The sequence below is a fragment of the Strongylocentrotus purpuratus genome, unplaced genomic scaffold (assembly GCF_000002235.5).
Source record: "Strongylocentrotus purpuratus isolate Spur 01 unplaced genomic scaffold, Spur_5.0 spur5_scaffold_2, whole genome shotgun sequence".
Lineage (NCBI taxonomy): Eukaryota > Metazoa > Echinodermata > Echinoidea > Camarodonta > Strongylocentrotidae > Strongylocentrotus > Strongylocentrotus purpuratus.
The window spans coordinates 7,738,772-7,766,713 of NW_022145605.1; the positions used below are offsets into that span (position 1 = coordinate 7,738,772).

Here is a 27,942-nt window from a genome sequence, read left to right on the forward strand (position 1 = left end):
CAGCAGTTTTCTGAAACATATGTGAACGAACCTTGATAATGATCCTAACTTTTAAAATGTAAAGCTACGGTCTCGAAGGTTCGTACGAATCTCTGTTTTTCCATTGCCTTCCCGAATTTCCATTGTCTGAAAATTGTACGGCGTTCGTAATGGCATTTGTGACCGAGGCTTTAAAGATGCTTCATGAAAACATAACATACACAAAATTAGAAGGCACAGGTTCTGTAAATCAAATAGTTTATTGTCCAGTACCCAATCATAAATTTTCACTCTCAATTTTTTAACAGAGTACCCTTTTGGGTAAAATCCCAGTTAACTGCCATTTGGTCCAATACCATTGCATTAAACATTCCATTTGAGAAATTGTATATATCCCACATACTGTTCGTCTCTTCATCATTACATCCATTTTTTTTTCTTTTTCAAGTTGTCTACTTTTCAGTTCATTTTACGTCTGTTTGGGCCACTATTTGGTCTTTAAAACAAAAGATCAGGCCTTTTTTCGTAAGACCTGATTATTAGGAAAGATGATTCAAATTTTGACTACCGGTAAATGGATATTGGACAGAGATATAATCTACATGGATGGTGAGCAACCATAGCCCAGCTGGATGATTAGACGAACTGGGTATGGTCAAAATAGAATCAAAAGGGCTGGATACCAGACTAGTTGTCGTTGGACCAAATGGCAATAAAGTTATCCCATACCGTATAATAAAAGTAAACTACATGTACATGTTTAGCAGTAATAATGCTTGATTGATACAAAAAAACATTATGTTCCTCTACGAGAAAATTAAAATATTTGGTAAAGAGACCAAGCTTTAATAATCACAGTTCTTCTAATTCTCACAATTTTAATTGCTTTTCTATATAAACCAGGCTTTTGAGCCAATACTGAATAAAATAGATGTTTCCTATACACACTACACATAAGATACATAAGCCTACTAAAGTCATACCATCATTTAAAGTCTACAAGAAATCATCGTATGACAATACAAATGTGAGCTCGAGTAATTCGCCTAGCAAAAAAAAAATGTTTTCATCCATTAAATTCATTAATTACATTATTGCCTTTGTCCTGAAATAAATTGTTTAAAAAAAAGGTTCAAATGCATATGTATAGCTCCTATTCAGATGTACCAAAAAAGACAATACCAGAACTTTCACTTCTGTCTCTAAATTTGCAATTTCTTGTTCCGATTTTTTGGTAATTTTTCGTTCAAACTTACTATTCTTTATTAAAGATGGTAAAATATAGATAATTGTTGCCAATTAAAGTTTGAAAACCGCAGTGATCCCTAAGAGTTGATTAAAACAAGGTTTCACCGCATCGCACTTCACTATGAGGAAGGAGTATGCACGCTGCTGCCCAAAGTCTCGGTTTTTGAAATTTGTGTTTACTACACCACTGAGATACAAAACTCAGCCAAGAAATATTACCTACCGGTATTTAAGAAATTGACAGAGAAGAGACACGATTACAGCTGGAAATGATGGAAGCTCAAGAGTTGCATGGAAATATACAAAAGCAAGAAAAGCGTCTGGTGCTGAGCAGTTTCTTATACCAAAGTCGCACAAATGAGACCGACACCAGACCGAAAACAGACCAGACAACAAACCGAGCAAAGTGATACACTATCTGAAATGGCCAGATATCGATCGGTTCAAGTCGGTGTGAAATTGGTTTGGCGGTGTGACTGAAATATGAGAACTGCTTTTGTTGAGTGGTGCATATACAAAGACTGTGACAAATCAATTTTTTTCCCCCAACCTTACCAAGTTTATCTGAGAACTGTTAAGATATCACATATTTGATTAAGGTCTACATATTTTGGAGATAGGCACACAAAACATAGACTAAAATTGCAAATTTCTGTTTACTACGATTGAAAACTTACCTACACATGCAACTACCGTAAGATTTGATTTGCCTGTATGTCTACAACAACATGTTGTAAAATGGACGATTTCGGAAAATGTAAGCTAATTGATAATCCGCATTGAAAACGTTTCCAACCTAAAAGCCTAACGTGCATATCTAATGAACTAAACCTTCGTCAAACAATGGAGCATGCTCTTGCTACTGGGATCTACACTAACACATTAAAGTTACACTTCATTCTCAGCAATTCTCTTTGGTAATAGTGATTGTCATAGAACTGTGTTTTGACGACACCTCATCCTATCTTTAAAGCACATTCAAAACTACAATCCTTCTCGTCTTGTTCTGTTAAAATGTATCCAAAAATTGAAGTACAGGTAGTACGAAAAAAATACAAATATTTCCTGTTTTCATACAAGATTTATAATTTTAGCAGCATGCCTATGCCAACCTTTTACACCTTATCTAAACAGAAAAAGTGAATAATTTCTGGTGTTTTGTTACCGAAGAAATATGATGCGGTATATTGGCACAAATATGGTTAGTTTTCTTGATCTGGAATGGCATTATCCCTATACACACAGGGTAATTTTTTGTTGTTAAAATTTACCAATAAATACACGTTTATGTTCATATCAAACAAGGTGCAACTTAGTACTCTGTCATAAAATTCTTGATGATTTCACGATGCAGGAGTGACCGGTCTTTGAATCACATCAGTGCTTGTTTGAAGGTTTACAAAAGGAAGCGCTTACCATTCATGAATTACCATACACGGGACTAAGGCACTACATACAGTCAAAATTGAGAGACAACAGGCCATATTAAGAGTGTATTCAATGTAAAGCTACTTAGAATATTCAAGCACACACTATTTATCCAAAGTCTTTTGGATAGACAAGCCTTTTGTACAATATCAAAATCTAAACCTAAATTCGTTATACATACATGTACATCTAATCTTATGGAAAGTGTAGTAGTGGTATGACACAGATAGTACAAAAATTGTGGGGAAAAACTGTTGGTTAAATAAGACAAAACATTTTGTTGCCTAAGCACACTGTACATGCTGTAGGAAAGTTAAGCAATAAATTACTCCATGTATCCTAGACTGGTATCACTTCTCTAAATGGGCAATATGCATGGCGCCAGTTAAGGTTTTCTTGAAAGCTACGCCACCACTCTCTTATAAATTTCCACACATTTGGTTTGCAAAGTATATATATATACATCGTATTCACTTACACAGAGATTTTTTTTTCGTTAAAGAGTAATGAATATCGTAATAAACTGGCTCCTATTAGATAATATGTCTTCTAGATGTTCCAGAAAATCATCTGGTAAATTTATCTTGGCATGTATTGGCCAAAATCTTTCTTTCTGTTGTTCTATTTTGCTTCCAGGGCGGCGATGCGCTTCTCTTGTTCCGCAACAGTGGCCTTCAGTTTGGTGATCTCGGCGACTAGATCCTGGACCTCCTTGCTTTGGCTCTGTAGGTCAGAGATTGGAAGCGTAGCAGAGAGAGAGAGAGAGAGAGATAGAGAGAGAGAGAGAAGGAGAGAGATGGAAGGGATATCAAAAGATAAGGAGATAGAGGAGAAGGGATCCAGGGGGAGGGGGGAGACAAAGACATAATTAAAGTCACATGTCTCTGTACACTTTGAAGTCATAACTGATCTATAATTATAAAAAAAGTACACACCACACAAAAATAAAATGTTTGTTTTGCTATAAAACGGTGTATCATACACACACACATACACAATTCATGTTTGTTTTATGTTAGCACTCTTGGAAGGGTAAGGATAAGGATACTCAAACATTAGAGTCAGGAAGTGTTTTAGAAATGTTATCTTCCATGCCAAAGGACATGCTTTTGCAACATTTAAACATAAGGCTGGTTTCCTTCGTCTTGCCACTATAGATTGATAGTTTCAACTTAGTAATATCACTCCAATATCACTCCACAAGTATATTGTACATTGCTTGTGGTTACTTGATTTATTATTTCAAAATAATCAAATAAATGGAACTTCTCATATTAATTCAGCACCAACCTTTACTGTATTTGCAAACCTTTCTAAAAAGATGTTCGACATGTAAGTTCATTCTAAATATATAAAGAACAGCAAGAAAATCTGTTTAAATCAACTTTCTTTTTCCAAAAAAATCTTGCTGATGATTAAAATTTCATCTGTGAAATTGTAGACAAGCATTACAGAATACATTCTCGGGTACAGTAAAATGCATGTTAAAAAAAATTGTATAAACCACAGGTGTTTATGCTCTGCTACCACGGTGACAAAGAGAATAATACATGTTATGAAAGGAGGATAATGTTAATAACATTGCATTGGATCTAAAATGCTGAAGGTAATGCACAACTAGTTAGTCAAGTACACATGTATATACATCAGGCATGTGTGTGAAGGGTAACACTGAGAGAATATCTGTATACACAGGTTCATGTAGTAACAAATTCTGGTTAGTTGTGATGACGTACATGCTTGTTTTGACAAAAAAACAGAATAACTTCAATTAGCTTAAATACTAGACGAAAGTTGGTGAGTTAGTCTCCTCGTCTATGGAGTGCCAAGTCTTTAACTCGTGTAAGTGTGCCAAACAGAAGATATTTTATTCATGAGGTAAAATTGATTTCTCTTTTATCATCATTTATAACAGCAGATTGATTGGAATAAAGTAGATTCATTGAAGAAAAAGTTCCCAATATAAATAATGTGTAATATATAATAATAATAACAAGAACAGCAGCAATAATGACATACAGAACAGATATTTGTTAGTCATGGGAAACACATTTAAACCCAGTTGATAATCTGTAAAAGAAGAAAAATGAGTAAAGATGTGACTTGCTATTTAGATCAAGCTAACATAATTCTGCAAAAATAACTATGATGCTGTAAAGTAATGAGATCATACTAAAATGCACAACTTGTGGAAGTAATATCTCCCTTTTCCAATCTTTTATCATTTATCCACTGTCAAAAATCCAGGGCAATTCAAGGTAAATATCCTGAATCATTCTCAACTTTTTTTGTACATGTTTGTCCTATGATCCTGTAAAAATGTTTCATGAAGACACTTGTTATTGTAATCTTTATTTTAAAGAAATGAACAACAAAAAAAACTTGTATTTTCAAAGTCATGATGAAACAACAAATAAAAATAAATGACAACTCATTTTAATATCAATGGAAGAAAATCTTCAAAACCTTCAGAAAAAACAGTTTCATCTTGGCATGCAAAACCTAGTTTGGTTAGTACAGGAGAAAAGCCTTTGTGATTAGTCACACACGGTGAGTGGATACAATCATTCAAAATGCTTTGCTGGACATAAAAACGCTGCTGATCTGATCTACAATCTGGAGAAACTCTGGATGATAAATGAAGCATGCTAGAAAATGAGATAAACGTCACTAAAGAAAGATTTTGATATGAAGAACTCGGTTTTGATAACATTTTAATTTTTCTTTTATCCCTTGGTTAGTCAGGTTTCTGAGGCCTGTATTCTGTTCAGAAAATTTGTCAAGGGACTGAGGAAAATATCAATATACTGAACAAGCTTTAATATTAGTGTAAAAAGAGTCTCTGTGTTAAAGCCAGAAACGTTAAAAAATATGATCTCGATAACAAGAGAACCAAAAATGAGGCTTTCAAAATCGATAACTTTAGGTTATTATTTGATAACTTTTCTGTGGAACCAACAGGCAGAAAGGAAAAACAACAAACACACAAACAAACGCTGGAATAAACAAACAAACAAACGATCCAAGAAAGGAAAGAGAAGACGATTACTAATTGAAGGTCCTCCAGCGCCATGATACTGGCTTCGTGCTTGCTGACGGTGTTTCTCAGGTTGCGCACATCGAGGAGGATATCTGAGACTGACATCTTCCCTCCTTTGGATGTGGTCGATTCGTTGGGCGTGGCATTCTTGTTCTTTGCTACGGGCTTTGCTACAGGCTCTGATGGCTTCTTGCTCTGAGCTTTGGGAGAAGGAGGTTCTGAGGGGGTAGTGGCTGGGGGCTGTTTATTTGGAAAAGGGAAGGCAACGATATATCTTAATACAAAGAGCAACGTTTAGACGGAGAAGAAATAAGAGGGTGGGATACAAAATGAAGACTGCTTCACATTAAAAGATATAAGCAAGTGCTTTCTGTATATAAAAACAGGACTTGGTAGAAGTATTGTAACACATTGGAGTTGGAATGAAGAAAGTATGATTTTACCACGTACAAGTCGTGTTCAGCCTACAGAATATTATAAATCAAGAATAATTGCTTATAAAGCTTGGAATGATTTATCCCTATAAATGGATATGATATTAATTATGATTAAGGTGTAAACCTAAAATAGATTCAAAAAATGCAAATCCGCATATCATGCTCAACTCTAGTCAATTAAAACCAAAACCTTTAGGATATGTAAGTTTCACAAATAATGAACTTTGTCTCCATCTATGATGTGTTTATTCATTTCCTAACTTCAGAAATGTACGACAAAAATGTGAACAACATAAATTTGTCTGTTTGGAGACAGAAGGGCGTTAATTAATGAGTTAACACCCTATTGGCTCCAAACAGACAAATTGAATTGTTTATAATTATCTCACATCAATAAGGAGCTCTGTCCTAACTTGTAAAGAAATGAAATTCGCATGATACATTTGAACGGTTGTGTCATTACTGAGGGAAAAACTGCTACTCTATCGTCTTAGAATTGTAATGATGGGACAATAGCATGATCATAATGATAGCAATACCATGCATTTCACTGTAATAAACACACTTCTTTAATCTGTTATGATTGCAGTGTTGGTAGTAATGGTTGTGGTGGTGTTGGTTGGTAGTAATGGTTGTGGTGGTGTTGGTTGTGGTGGTGTTGGTTGATAGTAATGGTTGTGGTGGTGTTGGTTGGTAGTAATGGTTGAGGTGGTGTTGGTTGGTAGTAATGGTTGAGGTGGTGTTGGTTGGTAGTAATGGTTGTGGTGGTGTTGGTTGGTAGTAATGGTTGAGGTGGTGTTGGTTGGTAGTAATGGTTGTGGTGGTGTTGGTTGGTAGTAATGGTTGAGGTGGTGTTGATTGGTAGTAATGGTTGAGGTGGTGTTGGTTGGTAGTAATGGTTGTGGTGGTGTTGGTTGGTAGTAATGGTTGAGGTGGTGTTGGTTGGTAGTAATGGTTGTGGTGGTGTTGGCAGTGGAGGTGGGAATACTGGTGGTGTTGGTTAAGGTGGCGGTTTTGGTGATGGCGATGTTGGTGGTAGCTTATGATGTGGTAGTGGTGGTGATGGTGATGATGATGGTGGTGGTCGTGGTGATGATGATGGTGGTAATATTGGTTATGATAGTGGTGGTGGTGGCAGTGACATTGATGGTAGTAGTGGAAGTAATGGTGGAGGTAGTATCGGAAGTGATTGTGGTGGTGGTGTTAATAATGATTGTAGTGATAGTATTGGTAGTGAGTATGGTGGTAATAGTAGTAGTGATGACAATGGATGATGTAATAATCAAGGAGAATAACAACAGTTCTAACATGAGTTAAAAATGTATATATATATATATACAAAGTTTGTCTCTTTTTCTATATATCTGTTGCTGCTCATCTCCTTATATATATATATATAAGTAAATAGTATGTAAAGGTCTATAAATGTCATAATACACCGTGCTATGATCTAGACTATGATCTACAGGACTTCACCCACAGCAAACATGTTAGTTCATGATAACTACATGTAAGACACAACACCCCTAAATTTAACGTCCTTCTGCTTGTCAAAAAATAAACCTTCAACAAAGACTAAGATAAAGACTACTACATGGATTTAAGGATGTCGGGCCTTGCTACATAGATGGTCCCCCCCCCCCCCCCCCTCCCCCGGAGACATTAATGATCTCTTTGACCCCATCACTTCTCTTCTTTTAAATACCATTAAATTTCTATCTTGTACTCTCTTTTACCCAAAGTGCAATCACAGTAATATCTAATAAAATTCTAATTCACTTAAGGTGAAAACAGCATTTGATTACTTATTGATATTTTTAGATTCATCTTTCAAATATACGCCTCATTCATGAGCAGGTGGAGCAAAGTTTCGGAACTATGTTAAAAGTGCTAAATTGGCAAAACATTGACCTATTCAAAATAATTGCTCCTATATGCTAACTTGAAATTTTCCACTTTTCAATTCAATTCCAGTTCAAGATCTATCCAAATACTTTGATTTATCATTGTTGCAAATTCGAAGATGAAAACATTAATCTAGCACCCCAAAAATATGGATGTGGCCATCACCAATGGCCAACTGACCATCTACATCATGTAGATGGTGGTTCAGAACATATTACAAAGAATTACAGAAACTAGTGTAAGGGACACATACATGGGGTACAGGCTACAACCACTCCCAAACTTTATGTGACATGCAATGGGCTACAGCCAGCCCACAAGGTTGACAGTTCATGAGACAAACAGCCCACAAGACGTACATGTAGAGCCCATAAGACTGAAGGTTCACTAGACCTACAAGCCCATGGGACCGACCATGTCTGTCTAGCAAACCTGATGAAAAGCCCAAGAGAGGGACAACTTTATTGAAGGTTTACAAGACCAACATTGTCGGTGTCATGGGCTGTTGTCTTGTAGGCTGTTGGTCTCATGGGCTGTCTGTCTACTGGGTGTTCCCAGATGGAACGCTACGAAGCTAGGCTGCATTACATACAAGGTGAGGGGTCCAAGCCTCCCATGACGTGCTACACAAGCTAAGCTAGATACTCTGCATCCTCCTTGAACAGTTAGAGGTAGCTACAATGCAAAGTACACAAACATACGTGATACCGGGGGACACCGATGCACTTCATAGTATCGTGCCAAGCATACTGGAAGGTTCTTGTGGAGTTATCTTGAGGAAGGTATAGGACAAGGACAAATTCTACAGTGAACAAAGAGAGTAGACATGCTATTCATGCTGGCTAGGGATCACATACTGTGGACGGCGGCTTAGACTCTGGCTTCTTCTCCACCTTGGGCTCCGCTTTAGGTTCCTCTTTGGGTTCCACTTTGGGTTCCGCTTTAGGTTCCGCTTTGGGTTCCGCTTTGGGTTCAGGAGCGGCCACAGGAGCTGGCTCTTCTTCATCTTCTTCCGTCTTTACGGCGAGAATTAAGACACGAGGCATTATGCATGTAGCAATTACTTTCTAGAACTGATGATTCATGACTTCACAAAGGATTGAAATAATACATCTGTCATGGTGTCATCAATATCATTTCAACCTCCTGTGTAGATCTCTCTACCTAGATGGAGAAAAATTAATCTCCAAATGAAAATTGATACCGTTATTACATATCTTGACCTAGACAAACAAGGGTGAAGGCCATAATAATACTATGCACGGTCTTGTATTAGAAGAAATAAAACAGGAGTTACTCACATTAGTCATGACCCAATAACATTAAGTCACTTCATTAGATACAGAGCTCTCACAATCATTGAAAAAACATTGAATGGAAGAACAACAATTCTTTGCTACTGGATAATCTTAAAGACCATTTCATTGAGTATTGGATATTTCTTGAATCCCAAGTGGCCGGGGTCCAGCTCTCACTTTAAAAGCTCAGGGATTCTTAGACGCCCTCTGGTGCAATCTGAGCCATATTCCAAAGCATTTTCAAACAAATTTAACAACAATTATTAATTATTTTATTAAATAATTTGTGTTCGGAATGAATTTGAACCTAATGCATGGTAAAAACCACCTTGTGATCTGTACTCCCATCAATCTATTTTCCAGGCAATAATGAGGAGCTACGAGAATTGATGATTGGTTTGTTTTAGCCGACTGCTAAGAAAGCATGTGTATGCTTTTAGGCCAGCAACCAGAGGAACAACAGCTTTAAGTACTCTCTCTGAGGGACTTGGTTACGAAGATTAGTGCCTTACCAATGGGCACTAGCATTGACTTTGTTTCTAAGCAAGACCTCCCGGTTATGAGACCACTGCTCTACCACTGAGCCATCTACACACTATTACAGAGTTTTAATGATGAAAATAAAGAAAACCAGGAGCAACAGCAAAAAACAAACAGGAATGAAAACAAAAATGAGCCATTTTATCTCATACATTACGAAGCACATCTAAAAATTAAGTATATCTGACAATTGTATTAATTTGCAAGCTCTACTAGAGCTTACATCAGACCCAATATCCATTATAATCATACTTTTTACATACAGCAATAATAAAGTGATGAAATTTCTGCCTTAGAGTACTGTTTATTGCACCATGCCATCTCATGGTCAACTTGCCAACAGCACATGACCCAATCTAATTTCTACTTTGCAAACCGGAGACTCGATGCGAGAACGAACAGTACAGCTACGGAAGCAGCAAGTTACGGGACCGTACTGCTACAGCTGACCCGAGATGGCACTAGAGGGGATTTTGTGGTATTGCTTCTAGTAAAGTATTGCTTTAGGTGTCAATTTATGAACATAACACCATCATACTTGAAAACAATATGGGCACAAAATTACAAATACCTTGGACTTGTCATTATATTAAAATTTTGATTAATATCTACACAAATTTATAACAGAGAGTGATATATGTTCTTCAGGACAGACTTACATTAGAATGATTGGAAGGCGTAAACTTGGATACAGGTGCTTTCGCTGAGCTCACGGTAGCTGGAGCACTGGCTGCTGGAGCACTAGCCGCTGGCGCTGCTGCCGCCGTTGTCGTCTTTTTGAGTCCACCCTTCTTGAGGCCGCCCTTGCCAGAGGATGTGTCCTTTTCTACAAAGAACTGCTGCATGCTCATGTACTTGGCTTTGCCATCCGTACCTGAGAACCATTCTGAGGCGGAGACGGCGGGTTCATTGGCTAACGTGTCAGGGTAGATATCAGCCTGGTACAGCTCACTCTGTCACGAACAAAGACAAATAAAAATCATCTAAGAATAATTCATGTCTGTGAGTGCATTTTGGGAATATGTACTGCATGCAGGTTAAGTAACAATTTTAGCCTGTCATTTTCACTTTGTGACAAGAACGGCTTTTGAATTATTAATAGGCATTGTAGATAAATTGATGCACGGTCACTTGGTATCATTTGGCTACATTCAAGATCCTGTCTAATATATCTAATATATATCAACAGTTGTAGAAATGTAGCATGTTTGCCATATTTAACATTTGAGGGTACAGTCTTACATTGAATTGACTCTTTTTTTTCAAATATAATGTATGAGAAGAAAGATAAAAATCACTAAAAAATTGGTATCCATTTTTGTTGCGACAGATTTTATGCGGATTCATGATCTTTCAATTTACCATTACCGTTTTCACGTTCAAATTGGCAATTTGGTGGATTTTAATTTGACGGCATTCTAACCATTCAGGACCTTTCTCCAATGGGTTTCCAGACATTAGTTCCTTCAACATTTACTCCAGGCTATATTTGTCAAAAATATAGGGCTAGGGTTACAATCGCAACTGAAATTTAGAATCAGGTTAGGGTTAGGATTAGGTATAATGATTGGTTCATGTCATGGTTGAAGATAGGAACATGGGCATTGTTTCACAGAACCGTCATGAGAACAAATTCACCGACATCCCATTAACATGTGTGTTAATTACAATAATAATAATGATAGGTCCATTTATATAGCGCAGCTACTATATGAATATACTCTATACTATTCGAGTTACAATACACACGTTTCAATAGGAGGTTAGTGAAATTGCACATGACGTCTTCTTGACACGATGCCCTGGTTAGTACAGGAAATGGAGAGCATAGTGTTTGTCTGCAAAGCAGGGGGGTGTTTCACAAAGATCCTAAGTCAAAATTAACTCTAAGTTGGACTTCAAAATTATGCAGAGCCATCTGTAGTCTTAAAGTAAAATATATTCAAAAGCAAAAATTCAAGTATTTTTGACTTTTCATAAATTCCACATCAAGAACATAAAATCTCCTTGATAATAGAAAACATGAATGATTTGAATCAACATTTTATGCCTTTTAAAATATCTTTTACAAAATATTTTTGTCAATGCTAACGGCTTTCCATAATTGTTAAGTCCAACTTAGAGTTAAGTTCAACTTAGGATCTTTCTGAAACATCCCCCCCCCCCATGTGTGGTAAAACAGTCCACTGCTTACCTTCCTTGGGATGATCATGGAGAGAGGTTCGACAGCTCCAATGGCTCCACCACTAGAGAGGGTCACCTTGTACATCCTAGCAATCTCACAGGCATTCACATTCAATCCTCTCTTGGGCATGAATCCCATTCCTCTCTGGGGACTGGAGGATTGATACGTGCTGAGGTAGTGAAAGTGGGGCTCCTCATCGTTCACTTCGTAGTACCTGATTACACAGTCTCCCTAGATGAACAGATAATAACAAAAGAAAATTTGCTTAGGCTGTTCATGACAGGTATCGTGCAAAGGCTACATGGTCTATTTGGAGCAAGCCCGTACATGACAGGTATCGTGCAAAGGCTACACGGTCTATTTGGAGCAAGCCCGTACATGACAGGTATCGTGCAAAGGCTACATGGTCTATTTGGAGCAAGCCCGTACATGACAGGTATCGTGCAAAGGCTACATGGTCTATTTGGAGCAAGAAGGGTGTTAACTGCCCGCAATGAGGTGTGAGTTAACACCCTTCTGGCTCCAAACAGACAGACAGATGGATCCAGAGTATGGAACTTCAGGCTAAATGGGGTCCAGATTATGCTTTTCAAACTTCATGTAAATGGCTTTCAAACCGAGTAGGTTCGCAGATTCAGAAAGAGTAATTTCTGATTGGGTGGTTTCTTGACTTCATGGCTGGCTGGTATTCTGAAAGCCTGGTTGAAATTTACTCTAGACTAAAGTAATTCCTTGATTAATTAACTACACTTAAACCTCACCCTGAGTCTAAGTGTGGTTTAAGTCTCCTTTGGTATTCTGATAGACAAGTTTAGTTAAACCCTAGTTTGAATCTGGCCAAGTCTGGAAGGGGTGGGTTGGGGGGGGGGGGGGGGTGGGGTTGGACCGGATGTGGCGTACACAGGCTCTGCCCATTCATATAGCTAGTTGCCCTTGCAGTGTTCATAACACCAGGGATCTTAAAACACTGTCATGTCCTATATATCTTTGCATGTATTGAAAAGTCAAGCCACTTTTACTACGCAGCGCTAACTTGAAACATGCACCGTCCAGCACTGGTGCTTTATGAATATGCATATTTAGGGTAGATACAATAAGGTGCAATGTTAGTTGTAACTATTTACCAAGCGTTACATGAATACCAAATTGTGTACAAGTTTAATTTCTATAACAATCTGGTGACTCAGTTACCATTAGATCTAATTAGGTCTGTAAAGCACAACCTCTTTTCTAGTGCCAGTATACCAGACTTTGGTATAACTGAGCTGCCAGTAGCCACAGCTAAAGATCTATGGCTACTATTTTTAAACTACATGGGCTCCCTCCTGACTGTCCCCTGACTGCCTTCCAAACTATACACAGAGATGCCAACCTCTTGACACAAAAAAAAAACAGACTGAGTATCCTAAAAAATCAGATTTTCACAAAAATTCAACGCTTCCACTGACCCCGGGCCAGTAAAATTTCAGAAAAATGTTTTACTTGTAAGTAAAGTCAAGTAAACTTTTTGCTCTTTTATTAAAATTTAATGAGAAAATTGTAAAGCAAAGTTTTTGATGGGGTTGCGGGGATTTACTTGTAAATGTTTCTATGCGTTTCGCTGTTTTTATGGGTTTAATTTTTTTTAATTGTTTTAAAATAATTTTTTTAAAGATGAAAATTGTATTATAAGAGGTGATATCGTATTATCATATTTCACTCTTATTATCGTACTAACTATGATTTAATCGTACTGGTTGGCATCTCTGTATACAGGCTCCAGACTGAATGGATTCCAAACTAGTATGGCGTAAGAAGTAAAGGACCTGCCACTCACCTTTCCAACGAGATAGACGATGTTGATGTCAGGGTCATATAAGATATTGAGGGGAGCACTGGTTTGGTCTAACGAGTCTTCATATAAGCTGTCACTGGTATCTTTCTAAAATGGATAGGAAGAAAAAGAACTTGATCAACTAAGAGTCTTCTAAATACAAGTCTAGTTCATTCCATCATATGAAAGAATAATTTGTGTACAGCTAGGATGTATCAAATCATCCTAACAGGACTCTACCTGGCATTCTATAGGTTAAAGATAAAGGTGAGTTCTGGTCATGCAATTGCATTGTGAAAGAAAAGGTGTGGAATGGATCAGAAAAAGTTGATCATGTAGCATGTAAGTATTGGTGTGTACTGCAAGATTCTGGAGTCATCAAATCATAATAAATTGGCCCAATCTTGGTAAAGTAACAAGCACTGTACACAGAAAGATGTATATGGGACTATGCGACACGTGCGCGATATCTATCAGGTCCAAATAGATATAATAATTTACCAAATATATCAATTAGTAGGCAGTTTTTCAGCAAAATTTGTATCATCAAGTATTAGTCAAAACATTTTCTTTCACATGATTGGTAATAAGAGCTTCCATTTCATTTTTTGAGAGGGGGGGCGTTTCCAAAACGGGTCTTTACCTTTAACGATGAAGGATTATGGACGAAATAGAGGATAACATAAAATGCAACGCACAGATCCCAAGTTTGACTTTTTTCCATGCGCACCCTATGCTATGCGAGCACCTTCGCATGCATCGACGTGTCTGCTCAACAAGTCCTTTTTATGTTTTACTGGGAGCGTGTTGAAAGTAGAATTTTACATTGTACACAAAAAATATACACCAATGACATAGATTCTGGAATATATAGAACAGTTAGAGCTGACTGCTCCTACATAGAACTCATGTAATAACCCTACTGAGCTAATTTAAAAAAAATAAAAAAAATGAGAAAAGCTAAAATAATATAACAGATAACTAATGCAGAAATACATAATTGTATGAGAGCATCCAAAAACTGTAGAGTAATACTAATTAGAACACAATATCTCTGAACAGACCGGTTTACTTCTTGAACAGCTGTTTCTCTTGACACCACAGAAGCTTTCCAAAGGCTTGCCAGACATAGCAACAGCTAATGTATGCAAAGTGGATTCCATCTATATAGACCTATTATGCATAGCATAGAGTAAGATAGTTATTAACCAGAGATTCAGCAGAACAAAATGCATATCAAAATTTAAATATATTAGTAAACAAGTCTATTGTCCATTTTTCCTTTTTAACAACATTTTCTAAGTTCTTTGAAATTTGAGCACTTACAAGATCCCAGATCCTGTATTCTCTCCTGCTTTCCTTGGTGAAACCCGTTGAAAGTAGTCTGTCGTCCTTCAATATCATGATGCGCATTTCACGTGGAGATGCGTGACCCGGCAATTCCTGACACATAAGAAATAAAGATAGATTATACAGTCAAGTCTGTTTTTTTTAAAGTTATACAGTCAAACCTATAACGACATTACACATTTATAAACCTGTCAAAGATTATACAGTTCAATCCAATTCTTAGGTCATATTACATACAGTTACTGTACATAGTCAAATACTAATGGGCCTCTAAGCCTTAGCTAAAGAAAATGTTTTTTAATTTTTTTTATTTTCTTGTTTTAGGCTATTCTTTTAACTCCTGAACAAACTTCCGTAACCTTCAATAAAGTGAATTAACAATACTGTTATTACCATAATGACTGATCTTAAATGTAGTTACTTCTATCATGGAATTATGTTTGATGAATTATGACGTTTGTTCAATTTTTTATATTTCTTGAATCATTTCAACTACGATGGGCTATGCACCCTGATTATCATTTATTGATCGTGGTGTCTGAATAATTTTACCATGTGTAATATTGTGTTCTATGTATTTTTAAATTTGCTTGTTAAATGTGAACAATTCAGCAATTGGCTGCTTACCACGATTTGTATCATACCATGAATAGATAAATAAATAGATATAAAACAGTTACACCTTTCTAAGCCACCTATTATGGGAACAGATAACATTTCTACTGTATGCAGGTGGTCTATCTACAACCAGCACACATCTATCTTCCTTGAGAGAGACCATGGGGGTGTTTCACAAAGATCCTAAGTCAAACTTAATCCTCAGTTGGCAGAGCTGCCAACCTGTCACATTAAAAAAACATATTATTCAGCTTGAAAAAACATATTTTTAGGTGAAAAACCATATTTTGCCTGTTTTACGTTTTTTGTTATTTTCCCTATAAAATGCTACTGCAATCATGTTTCTTTGAATAAAAACGCTCTCAATCATTGAGAGCTGCCGACCTGTCAGTTGAAAAAAAAAAAAATCATTAAAAAAATGATTTAAAAAAAAAAAAAAGATTTGTTAAATATATTTAGCCATTTTATCAGAAAAGTCCATTATTTAAAACTAAAAGAATCATCGTGTGTTGCGGCGCATCACACGATGATGTTCTATGCCTAAGTTGCGGCACAAGGCAAGTCTAGAGTTGCAATCAACTTTGTACATAAAGTCAGTGCATCAGCAGGTCCGTGTTTATTTTTCATTTGGCTTTTTGAAGATACCATCACATTCGAAGGGCTTGCGATAGGCAAAAAAATTGGTAACAAAATCGCTGATTTCTTGATTTTTAGCGCTTTTTTGGTGAAGCTGTTTCTTAAAACTGGGCTAAGCCCCCGTGAGCTTTAGAAATATGGCTTCGATTCCGCATTTTTGACAGCAAAATTTGGCTTTTGGGATGGATTTTTGGTAGTAAGATCGGGACTTTTTTGTACTGACACTGTGTGTGTATTGCAGTGCACTGATGATAATTATGTCATTAGCGTGTGTATGGATGGCCTGGGGAAATGCGCTCATCTTTGAGTGGTGTACATCCCCTGTACAGTGTGTCCCGAAAAAAACTATACACTTTTGAAATGGCTGCCGAATAACAAATATATAATTCTAGGGGAAAAATTATATATGTATGGAAAGCTCATATACTCAACTTTCATATGACACCAAAAATTGCGAAAATAATTTATGCTCAGGTGAGCATTGCTCACTTTTGTAAAGCGTATGAAAATTATGTTGCGCAGGAATTAGCCTTCCAATTTGTGAGAGGTAAATCCTTTGGAGCTTACGGAACTGAGGATGATATGACCAATTTATGATCAATTGTGATAAGTTTGGGTTTGCTGAGTGAAATGTTTGGTTTATGGGATTAACATTTTATGCATGAGTGAACAGGAATTGCATTTTTTATTGTAGCACTGTAACTTCCCTGGTAGACTCAGTGGTGCGTTCATGGGAGTCAGGATGGGGTAATGGTACATGTTGTAATTTCCATATTAAAAACTGTTATTCTCTTACATCTGTGACTTTGAATAAAAACCTTCACCCCACATTTCATTTATTGTAAGATTAGTTGAACATCTCTTTGATTTACTCAATACCCAGGTAGGGATAATGTAAACCGAATATTCAAATACGGTTTGTTTAAAAAAGGAATGTCCAAGATGTCGGCTACTTATTCTTCAGGTAAATGGTAACTGAAATGTGGGGTGAAGGTTTGTATTCAAAGTCACAAATGTAAAAAAAAACAGTTTGTAACATGGAAATTACAACATGTACCATCACCCCATCCTGACTCTCATGAACACACCACTGAGTCTACCAGGGAAAGTAACAATGCTACAATAGAAAAATGAAATTCCTGTTCCGTGCATAAAAGTTTGGTTTAATAAACCATGAAATTCACTCAGCAAATCATGAATTTATCATATTACCCTCAATGTTGTAAGCTCCAAAGGATTTACCTCTCACACATTGGAAGGCTAATTCCTGCGCAACTTAATTTTCATACCCTTTACAAAAGTGAGCAGTGCTCACCCAAGCATGAATTATTTTCAAACTTGTTGGTGTCATATGAAAGTTGAGTTTATGAGCTTTCCATGCATATAAAACTTTTCCCCCTAGAATCATATATTTGTTATTCGGCAGCCATTTCAAAAGTGTATAGTTTTTTTCGGGACACACTGTATTGTGTGCAATGTACATGCGTGCGCGCTGCAGGAATTGCCGACACAAAGCAATAGCAAAACTATGCATACGCTGGATCTCACAGCCAGCCACTAGCCACGTTCGCACAGCCATACACGAAACTTTCAAAAAACGTATTTTGGCACAGCAAAACGTACAGACGTATTTTCCCCCAAAAAAACGTATTAATATGTTAAAACATACTACTTGGCAGCTCTGAGTTGGACTTACAAATTATGGAGAGCTATTTGTAGCCTTAAAATATAAAATTTATTCAAAAGCGAAAATTCAAGTATTTTAAACTTTATATAAATTCCACATCAAGAACATGAAACATCCTTGATAATAAAAATATGAATGATCTGAATCAACATTTTATGCCTTTTAAAATAACTTTTACAAAATATTTTCAGAGATGCTAAAGGCTTTCCATAATTGTTAAGTCCAACTTAGGATCTTTATGAAACAAGCCCCATATGTGTTAGTGACTATTCTAGACAGGTGTCCTTCATTAAGAGGTGCATGTAGGGTGGTCCAAAAGGGGTTTAAACATGTAACAGCAATATGAATATGATGGCACATCCACTTGCCATTTATTTACATATAAAATGGGATGGCATTTTCTTTGTTTATGTTTTAGTTTTAGGGGGGAAGTTTACTGTGTCCTGCATGGCTGCTATAATTACCTGTAATAACTTGCCAGATCTTCCTTCATAGACACGAATCTTCTTGTCCTTGCTGCCCGTAGCAAAGGTCTTTCCGTCAGGGCTCCAACACATGTCCTGTACAATATCTGGACAGTCTATCTCCACCTCTGCCGTGCCCTCGTCCATATTCCATACTACGATCTTCAAGTCCACACCTGAGGTCGGGGGAGGGAGGGAGAGCAGGTGCAGGTTTTTTATTAGTGTAATAAAGTCTAACAGTAATTATATATAATTCATTTATTTATTGCAACCATGAGTTGGATTTCACAAAATACAAAGACAAGCATAAAAATGGTTCACAATATAGGTATATATACTTTGTACAATGAAATTGTATAAATAGGCATTTTAAATACACAAGAAAATAACATTAAAAAAACAATCATATTTAAACATTATTATTAGGTACGTGGGACTTCACAGGACCAATAATCATATATCAACTGACATCAACGTATAAGAATGAAGTTTAACTTGAAAATCATGTAAAGAATGATTTGGAAAGTAATTTTGAATGAGTAAAACCCAAATTGAGTGATGGTATAACGCATTATCCATAAGAAAAATATAAAAAACTACACCACGATATGTGTATAAAGCAGAGACACAAGAAACACAGTCCCTATAGGTAAGTGGTTTGCATGTACAGGTTGCTTTGAAATGATACACCCTTCAATGAGACACAATATTCATGGGGAACAAAAAACACAGTCTTTCTGTACAGGTGTCTATACAGGTTCGACTGTACACATAATTGTTTTGAATGTGCAACATTTGCCAGTATGTCGATAAGAGCTTGGTGGTCATGGGGTTCAATCTGTTTTTAGCAAATACAGTCACCACTGTCGCCAGTCGCCATTTACATGTACATGGCAGGCCATTCATGCCACTGGTTGCTCTCATCATTGGTCTCTTAAATATGATCTTTAGATTTTTTCCTTCAATAATGAACTATCAAATGAGGTGAGTTCTGTAGATTTGTGACCACGATTTGTACGTCCCTTCAGAGACCAATGCCTGTAATTGGTGAGAGCAAACAGTCGCATGAACTGCCTGCCATAGTTAAGTCCAACTCAAAGTCGATCTTAGTCTTTGTGAAGCACCCTTCTGGACATCTGTACACAGGATGAATGTGTAACTCACCACAACTGAGGATAACGTTTTTTGCCAAGGGATGCCACTTGATCAGGGAGCAGCGCTTCTGATGGAGATCCTGCATAACAAGAGGTTCTTCCATTGGGGACGTGACCCCTTCTTCCGGGATTTTCCAGATCATGATGACGCCATTCTCATCGCAGCTGGCGATCATGTCGTCTTCGAAAGGAGACCATGCAATGTCGATGACCGGTGCCTTGTGACCTACGATCTGGGCTTGATTGATGTCTAGACGGCCAGTCTGTGACAATGGAGAGGAGAAAAAAAAAGAGTTCATCCTTAAAGCTAAACTTGAGTTCTGGTAATGCGATTGCATTGTGAAAGAAAAGGTATGGAATGGATCAGAAAAGTCGATCATATAGCATGTAAGTAATGGTGTGTAATGCAAGGTTCTGGAGTCATCAAAATCATCATAAATTTGGCAGAGTCTTGGTAAAGTTACAATCACTGACACAGAATGATGTATATGGGACAACACACATGGTGTTGGGGCTAGCACTACCCTGATTTCCTTATCTTTCTATGCTTATTACTCAGCCAGTATACATTTTCTTCCAAAATTGTTTGGCACATGACATTTATTTGTAATCTTGAACATTCAGTGTAAGTTTCGTTACATTCTGTGAGAATTCATTTTCTTTTTTTACCAGAACTCAAGTTTATCTTTAATTTGTATTAAAGGTACCTCTATTACAGACAGACGGGTCTTATACAACTACAAGCATAGTGAAATATAGCAATAGCATATTACATTTTCTTAAAAATAAGATAAATGTGACTGCGTCTCAAATATATATGCAGAGATGCCAACCTTCTTCAACAAAAAAAAAGTATTCTTAACCCTTCACTTACGGGAACCTGGTGGTCCCTGTGTTAAGCCTATGGGACCCAGACAATTCAGTAGTCAACGAGTTAAGAGCAAAAAACAGTATTTTTGAAAAAATCTCTCACCTAATTAGCATATCGCCCAATCGAGCAGCTTAAAAAAATGGCAGTACCACATATACATGTACGTACCCGGATCGGAACGCGACGTGCATACATTACACGTGGGTTGTTCGCAATGTGCGCAGTTTGGGGCCCGTATCACCATCTTGCGTGCATCGTTTGAAGACGTACGTGCATAATACACTTACGACACAAAGCCCATGATCAGAAATTAAGAAAAACGTCACTAAAAAAAAAAAAATTTTAAATTAAAAAAACATAACAAAACATACAAAAAACATACTGCCGTATTCATAGCGAAAAAACGGAACAAATATGGCAAAAACAGAACAGTTGGCATCTCTATGCCTCTGCCTCCGTTCAGTTAATTCATTTTTTTATATACCAATTTCTAGAACATATATATATTTTATAAATCATAATTTCCAAAACTGGTATTTTTACAATTATTTATCAAATAACCCGTCTCCAAACTCAGCTTACTTTACAATTTACAATTCCTAATTTACATGTACCTCCCTCTGATGTTGTTTACTGGTTGATTTATATCCATCAATGGTTTATGAGACTGTGATTCATGTAGAAGACTAAAAACTCATAGCTCTGTGCTGGGCAGAGGCATAATTAAGGCTGTGAAGGGTAGTCGAATGCTCGAGTACCCGCACGGTTGACAACTACTCGGGTACGATTTCTCGTACCCGAATATTCGGCCGCAAAAAAAAAAAAATGTCCAGGCCGACGCTTACCCGTGCCTGGGTGAGCGGCAGCCGCTGGCATGGTGCCGTCGGTAAAAATGTTTCCCAACTCAAGCACTGTCAAACTCACCACTCAGAAACTGGGACCAAATGTCTGGATTTCTGCTTGGACTTGGAGGAAAATGGATTATTCTGCCATCTTTGGTTTTTAAAACAGCATTGTTTTCACTGTTATTATTATTATTAAATCGGCGCCTTCAACTGCAACTCAAAGTAAAATTACGTGCCTTTTCGGCGACAGAACTGGGATACTGCTCCAGTGGTATGTATGGTGGTGGCAAAAAAAAAAAAAAAAAAAAAAAAAAAAAAAAAAAAAAATTCAAAAAAATTCAAAAAAATTCAAAAAAAAAAAAAAAAAAAAACGTACTCGAGTATTCGCTTGTAAGCATGGGAGTGTACTCGGGTACCTCATTACACTGTTGTGCTCAGCCTTAGGCATAATTATACATTATGTTTTCAAAGACATATAGTATTTGACAAACCTCCTTTACTGTCTTTCCAGGAACTCTTTTTACCACTCCAGAGCCAACTACACTAGAGCTGCCCCCCCCCCCTCCCTTCATCCACGTCCCCATATTGTTTTCCACTGGTAGGTAGATTGTTGATTACAACGAAGACTAGGTCTGGCCAAGTTTGGCCTCATCAGATTACTCCATGCTCTACCAGTACATTTCTGTTATTTGTTGTTGGTTGCATGTAATACAGTAATATTGTAGGTAGGTACCCCCCATGTAGACTTTAGTTCCTCTTCCTCATTTGAGTTTCACACAGCCTGTGAATCAATGCCATCCAATTATCCTCCCACTTTCGGGTTAGCACTGATTGTATTAGCTTTAAAAGTATTTGTTTTGCACTAATTACATTGCAATGATCCCCTCAGTTTAAATAATATTCAAAGATCCCTATTAGTTTTTCACAAAAAATTGAAGATTCAATGCATACAGTGTGAAGAAACAATGGATATGCAAATTGGATTAGGCTCCACCCAATTTGCACGATTTCATCCCTCCGAAGGCAACCGACATTGTAGAAATAGCGGCTGATATACTTCTCAATCTTGCACAAATCTACTTCATAGTGCTTACATGTACATGTACATGTACCTAGACTACTAGTAATCAAATAGTTTGGTTAGAGGTGCTCCTACGAGAAATGCACAACTGTCCAGCTTAAAGGTACTATGTCCCTTTTGCACCCAACCTCAAATGCTGTAGAACTTTGCAGGAATTATGAATATGTCATGTAGTCTAGATCTATGTCCTATCTGTGAATTTTAAACGTTAGCAGTGTCCTCATATTCAAATTATGCAAGGAAACCCGTTTACTTGCTAGACTTCACTGTCAATACTTCAATACTTGGACAGAGCCAAACAAGTTGTGTGCTTTAATACAGTTTAGTAAATATTTATTTCTTAATGTCAGTTTGGTTTGTGTGGTCAAGTTATTTTCAAAGAAAGAAAGAAACAAACAAAACTTCTCTACCCAGAACAAAATACTAAAAATAGGCCTGGAAATTAAGACTAAATAATAATTCTATATATTTTTTCAAGTACAGCAGATTAGAAGGAAATAGATTATTCAAAAGTCATTATACACACTTGGATATCCATAAAAGGCAAAGTCCCAGCCCAGGTCCATGCAACTGCACTTCCTTGTTTTCACAATTGCATTTGTGTATATCAATGTACATGTGTGTGTGTGTGTTTATGTAACCGTATGGACAAGACTGTGTTTAACTTTTACCACCCTACTTACTAGTCTAGATAATGATAGTTACTTGGTAATTGATCCATTACCCAAATACACGCATTCCTAGATTGGTAGATTTGCAAAACATGTACAACAACATCATCATTAAATTTGATTGCATGTGATTGCATGTCTACAGTGTAGTGTTACTCTGAAGTTTTTCAATTGAATTCTTTGTATCGTAAATAAAAATGAGTCTTTAGTGTTCAAAACATTAAATGGGCTTGTCCTGCAGATCTCAGATTTGTTTATCTACAATTATTTTATCATTGTAGAAGAATCAATAAACAGTCAGACTGAATCCACCTGTGATGTGTGAAGCATTCAGTGACAAAGGCATCAAAGTGAGAAGCCCCTAACACAATGATGAATGGAAGGAGCACAAATGATGTGCGGCAAAAAGTGTTAAGTAGTTGAGACAGGCTGAAAGTAATGGAAATATTTGGAGCTCAGGAAAAAATCAAAGAGAAAAACAACAAAACTTTTTTAAGTTGAACCACTGTTTTGATGTAAAGTCTGAATAAAAGCGGGTATTTTGCAACCTCTACCCTACTTCGTTCAACAATTGAAATACGGCCGATTTAAAAATCAGAACTCGTCTCTGTGACCTATGACATTCATGTCACAGACATGAGACATCGGCGTCAACTCACATTCAAGTGGTATTCGCATCATAGATTTTGGCATGTTGTCGTCTGCCATGAGCCCATGATTCACAGGTGGCAGCAAGGATCTAATGCCCGGGTACATGGCAGGCATGGTGTTCTGGGTAATCCATACAGACCCCATTCACATTTTGAAAATAAGACACACTAAATTAGTGGAACTGCCCTGAATAAAGGAGTAACAGTGAAGGCTACAGTGAAGGCTACTGTGATGGGGTCTCGGGGAGGCTCTCCAAGATTTTCTTGGGTGACAACATTTTTGATTTTTCTGTCAGTGTTATACAGTGTACATGTACATGTAGTGCTAGGGTGAAGATGAGAGACTGTCAGTGCAGTTAGGTTGTAATATACATTTCCAGTTAGGATAGGACTTAAGAATTAGGGTTAGATAAGCATAAATAAACAATAATATCCTAATCATGAAACCTCACCCAGACATTAAAAAAAAAAAAAAAAAAAAAATTAGTGTGGATTGGGCCTTTCAGTTAACCACACTGATTCACTAACCACTAGCCACGAAGTACGGATGACAATTATTTTACCCGGACATCAATGCAAATACCATCTGGGCTGGAATGAACCTTCACATGACCTATCAACTTGAAGACTGATGTGAAGAGAAAAATATTTGGAAAGAATGAATCTTGAAAGAATATCTTTCTATAATGCAATAATAATTACCATATCACAATTTTTTTTTTTTTTTAATGGAACAAAATAGTCTCAGGATCTAGAAACTATTATAAACAATGCATCACCTGGGTGAAGAGGAACAAATGTAAGTGAAACATCTTGTCCAAGGATGTTAGCTTTTTAAGAGGAATGATTGAATGCAGGACCTCTCAACAGCCTTACAACCAATACTAATGTTCCTCTTCCTTCATTACTATGTAAACAGCAGTATTGGGATCAAACTTGTTAAAACGTTAGATAAATTATTCACAGATTTGTTATTCTAATGAATGAAATTACTAATATTATTTTCTTTCCTCTTTATCTAATTAAATAGGTTTCATTATTCAGAAGAAAGGTTAACAAGGTATTCATTGACAGAGAAAAGCACAAAATTTTCAATAAATGTTCGGTAAATTGGGAGGGGGGGGGGGGCATCACAAAAATTTTCCTTTTTTTTTTCCTTCAAAGTGTACTAAAGATGAAAGACAAGGGGGGGGGGCGGCATACAAACGCATGACCACAGGTACTCAACTAGTCAACTTTATCTTTAACTATGAAATAAGAGATCTCTTCTGAGATGTTGCATACTTGTGAAGTGATCTGGCTTACATGTTTATATTGAGTCATCCTTACAACGATGAGCAAACAAAATTAATCAAGCGTTAATGGTAAACATCCTAGTGTACAAACTTACGCATTTGTTCAACTGCCAAAATGAACTATTGAAGCTCTATATATGTAAGGGATTCTATTTTTTTAAACATTTTTTTAATTATTTTTTTAAAATCCTGCTGACTGGCTCACTTGGTGTCGATGTTTATATTCTACAGTAGCAGTAAATCTTCTTCATTATAAAAGGCCAAGTCTCCTTTGTCCCCCTGAAATTTCTGATTATTCACTCATGAGATGGGCCTAGCTTAGTTTTGTAAGACTTGAATTGGCTAAAATTGAGACATTACATGTACAGCCACTCTTAGGCTCTGCCAATATTATCGGACATGCTGGAACTCTAAGATCTGTTCTAGACACAAAAAATTGCAGTCATCTGTGCAAGTGGCTTTCATTACTCAGAGTCAGAGAGAAATACAAATAAGAATAAGATACAAAGACAATATTCTCTAAGTCCAACAATTTCATTATACAATGAATCCTGACCGCAGCTGCAGAAAACAGATATATTCATGATTGAAAATTTGAAACATGAAATTCACAGCTTCTTGTCAAGGATGCAGCATCAACATACATCAGTAGACTTTCAAGCAGAACATGATATTGAAACTGAGTTGTAATCTTACGTTCTACTAGATCTGGACTAACAATTCTCGGCGCTAGTGTAGTTCCGTATCCATTTTTTTTTTAGCAGTTTAATATCCATTCTTAGCAAACTAATTTTAGCCCAATTTTGTACTAATTTTAATCATAATCATAATCATATATTGCATTTTCCACCTGAATTTGGATCACATCCGACATCGGGAAACCTCTGTTTAGGGCTTCGATGTCGACGTCGTCGCTCAGTACCCTCTCTACTCTATAGTCCTGCACCTCAAACTGAAGCTATCAGTACAAAATTATGCAGACTTCTTGTATGGTTTATGATATCCCGCATACGAGAAGTCTGTAATAATAGGGTGTCTGATCGCGCACCCAATGTTGTGTGCTAAAACCCTTCCCATAGAGATTGTACGCTTCCCTATGTGGTCTACGTGCATTGCGCGACCATCCAAAATTGGTCAATGATTTTATGAAAAAATTTGAAATTCAAACCTTTATAACAAATGATCCTGAAGGTGAAACTCAATAAATGAGGTGTCATATGAAAGAGCAGGTTTTTCTCCATATTCCCCATCGGGGGCCACCCCCAGAATTCTAAAAATATCTTGGTCAAAACAGCGATTGAAATGTTGTTTGCATCCTAGCTCCAAAATTTGCCACTTTCCTGAGCTGCCGCCCCGCGGCTTAAGCAGGGCTAGACGTAAGGATAATATCCAGATGCTTTTTTTTTCGCTAGCCCCAAGGGATCATTTGTTATAACAGTTTGAAAATACCCTTCCCACATTTTTGGAATCAGCTAATTAGGGAGGCGTGAGCTCCGCTCAGTCCAAACCATGGTTACATCGCGTAACATGTGCGCTTATAGTGAATGAAAGTATGGGTGGCTGTTCCCGCCATAGAACCCGGAAGTGAATACACGTTGTAGTCAATGGCAATATCGCGGAGAGTTGTCTCCGCGATATTGCCATTGACTATAACGTGCATTCACTTCCGGGTTTATTGTGCGACGAACGCCAACCATACTAGTCAATGGCACATGTCGCGGAGACAGCGTAGCTCAAGCTGCAAGTCGCGGATTGGCTTAGCAGCATGCGTACGATATGCATACGCTTGCATATCGCGCGATACAGCTGTTTGGCTAAATTTAGCAAAACAACATTACTCTGCATGGACGTCTTTTTCGTCGATTTTGACCAAAATGATATGAATATACCAGCGTTTTGGAGGGGCTGTAACTTTTGATAGAAACATCGGTGAGACTTGAAATTTGAAATGTATTATTCTGATTACATTTTTAATTCAAATATCAAACAAAAATGGTGAAAAACGATCCCAAATTGAAAATTGAAAAATCGTTCAGACACCCTAGTAATAATTTTGTACTGATAGCTTCAGTTTGAGGTGCAGGACTATAGCGTAGAGACGGAACTGAGCGACGACGTCGACATCGAAGCCCTAAACAGAGGTTTCCCGATGTCGGATGTGATCCAAATTCAGGTGAAAAACGCAATAAATGATTATGATTAAAATTAGTAAACAATTGGGCTAAAATTCCTTTGCTAAGAATGGATATTAATTATTAAACTGCTAAAAAAAAATGGATACGGAACTACACTAGCGCCCAATTCTCCTTAAATCTTTCGTACTTTTGAACATAAATACAATGCTATGAAATTACATTTAGCATCACTGTCAATTTTCTCAGTCAATGCGGATGCAGTGGCACACAGCTCAGACAGACCTAGACTGTAGTTATGCATCCATAATCATACCTTGTTGTGCGGAAGTACGAGGAAAGAGCCTCCGCCTGCCGCATGGGTCACCACTGCCATAAACTTCGGGTTGACGGCGCAGAACATCTGCGTATTACTATTTTTCGATACCCGAATCGACTCGAAAAACTGGTCCTTCTTGAACATCTGCCCAAATACATTTCGGAGCTTGCTTTCTCTCACAAATCTACCCGCCATTTTACTTTGATTTTACAATCTTTACACCAGAAACCTTTCCTCTGACTCTTTGAGTTGGCCGCTTCCGCACTGGTTGTATGCTAACAAATGGGCGTTGTATT

General features: G+C 37.2%; 1 protein-coding gene across 1 annotated transcript; it reads right to left on the reverse strand.

Annotated features, from left to right (window-relative positions):
* Positions 1-220: 220 nt before the first annotated feature.
* Positions 221-27,942, reverse strand: LOC586511 (coronin-1B). The gene is made up of 8 exons (XM_786289.5): positions 27,644-27,942; positions 19,793-20,045; positions 18,629-18,804; positions 15,200-15,316; positions 13,877-13,981; positions 12,070-12,291; positions 10,535-10,828; positions 221-3,378 (listed from the first exon to the last, which is right to left on the reverse strand). The coding sequence occupies exons 1-8, from the start codon at positions 27,839-27,841 to the stop codon at positions 3,277-3,279; spliced, it is 1,467 nt and encodes a 488-aa protein (XP_791382.3). The 5' UTR covers positions 27,842-27,942; the 3' UTR covers positions 221-3,276.

Coding starts and splice junctions, on each gene's coding strand:
- LOC586511 (XM_786289.5), bottom strand. CDS start 27,841: ATGGCGGGTAGATTTGTGAGAGAAAGCAAGCTCCGAAATGTATTTGGG. Junction 15,317..18,628: donor GATCTGGCAAGTTATTACAG/GTAATTATAGCA, acceptor CTTATGTGTCAG/GAATTGCCGGGTCACGCATC. Junction 3,379..10,534: donor CGCCTTCCAATCATTCTAAT/GTAAGTCTGTCC, acceptor TCTGACCTACAG/AGCCAAAGCAAGGAGGTCCA.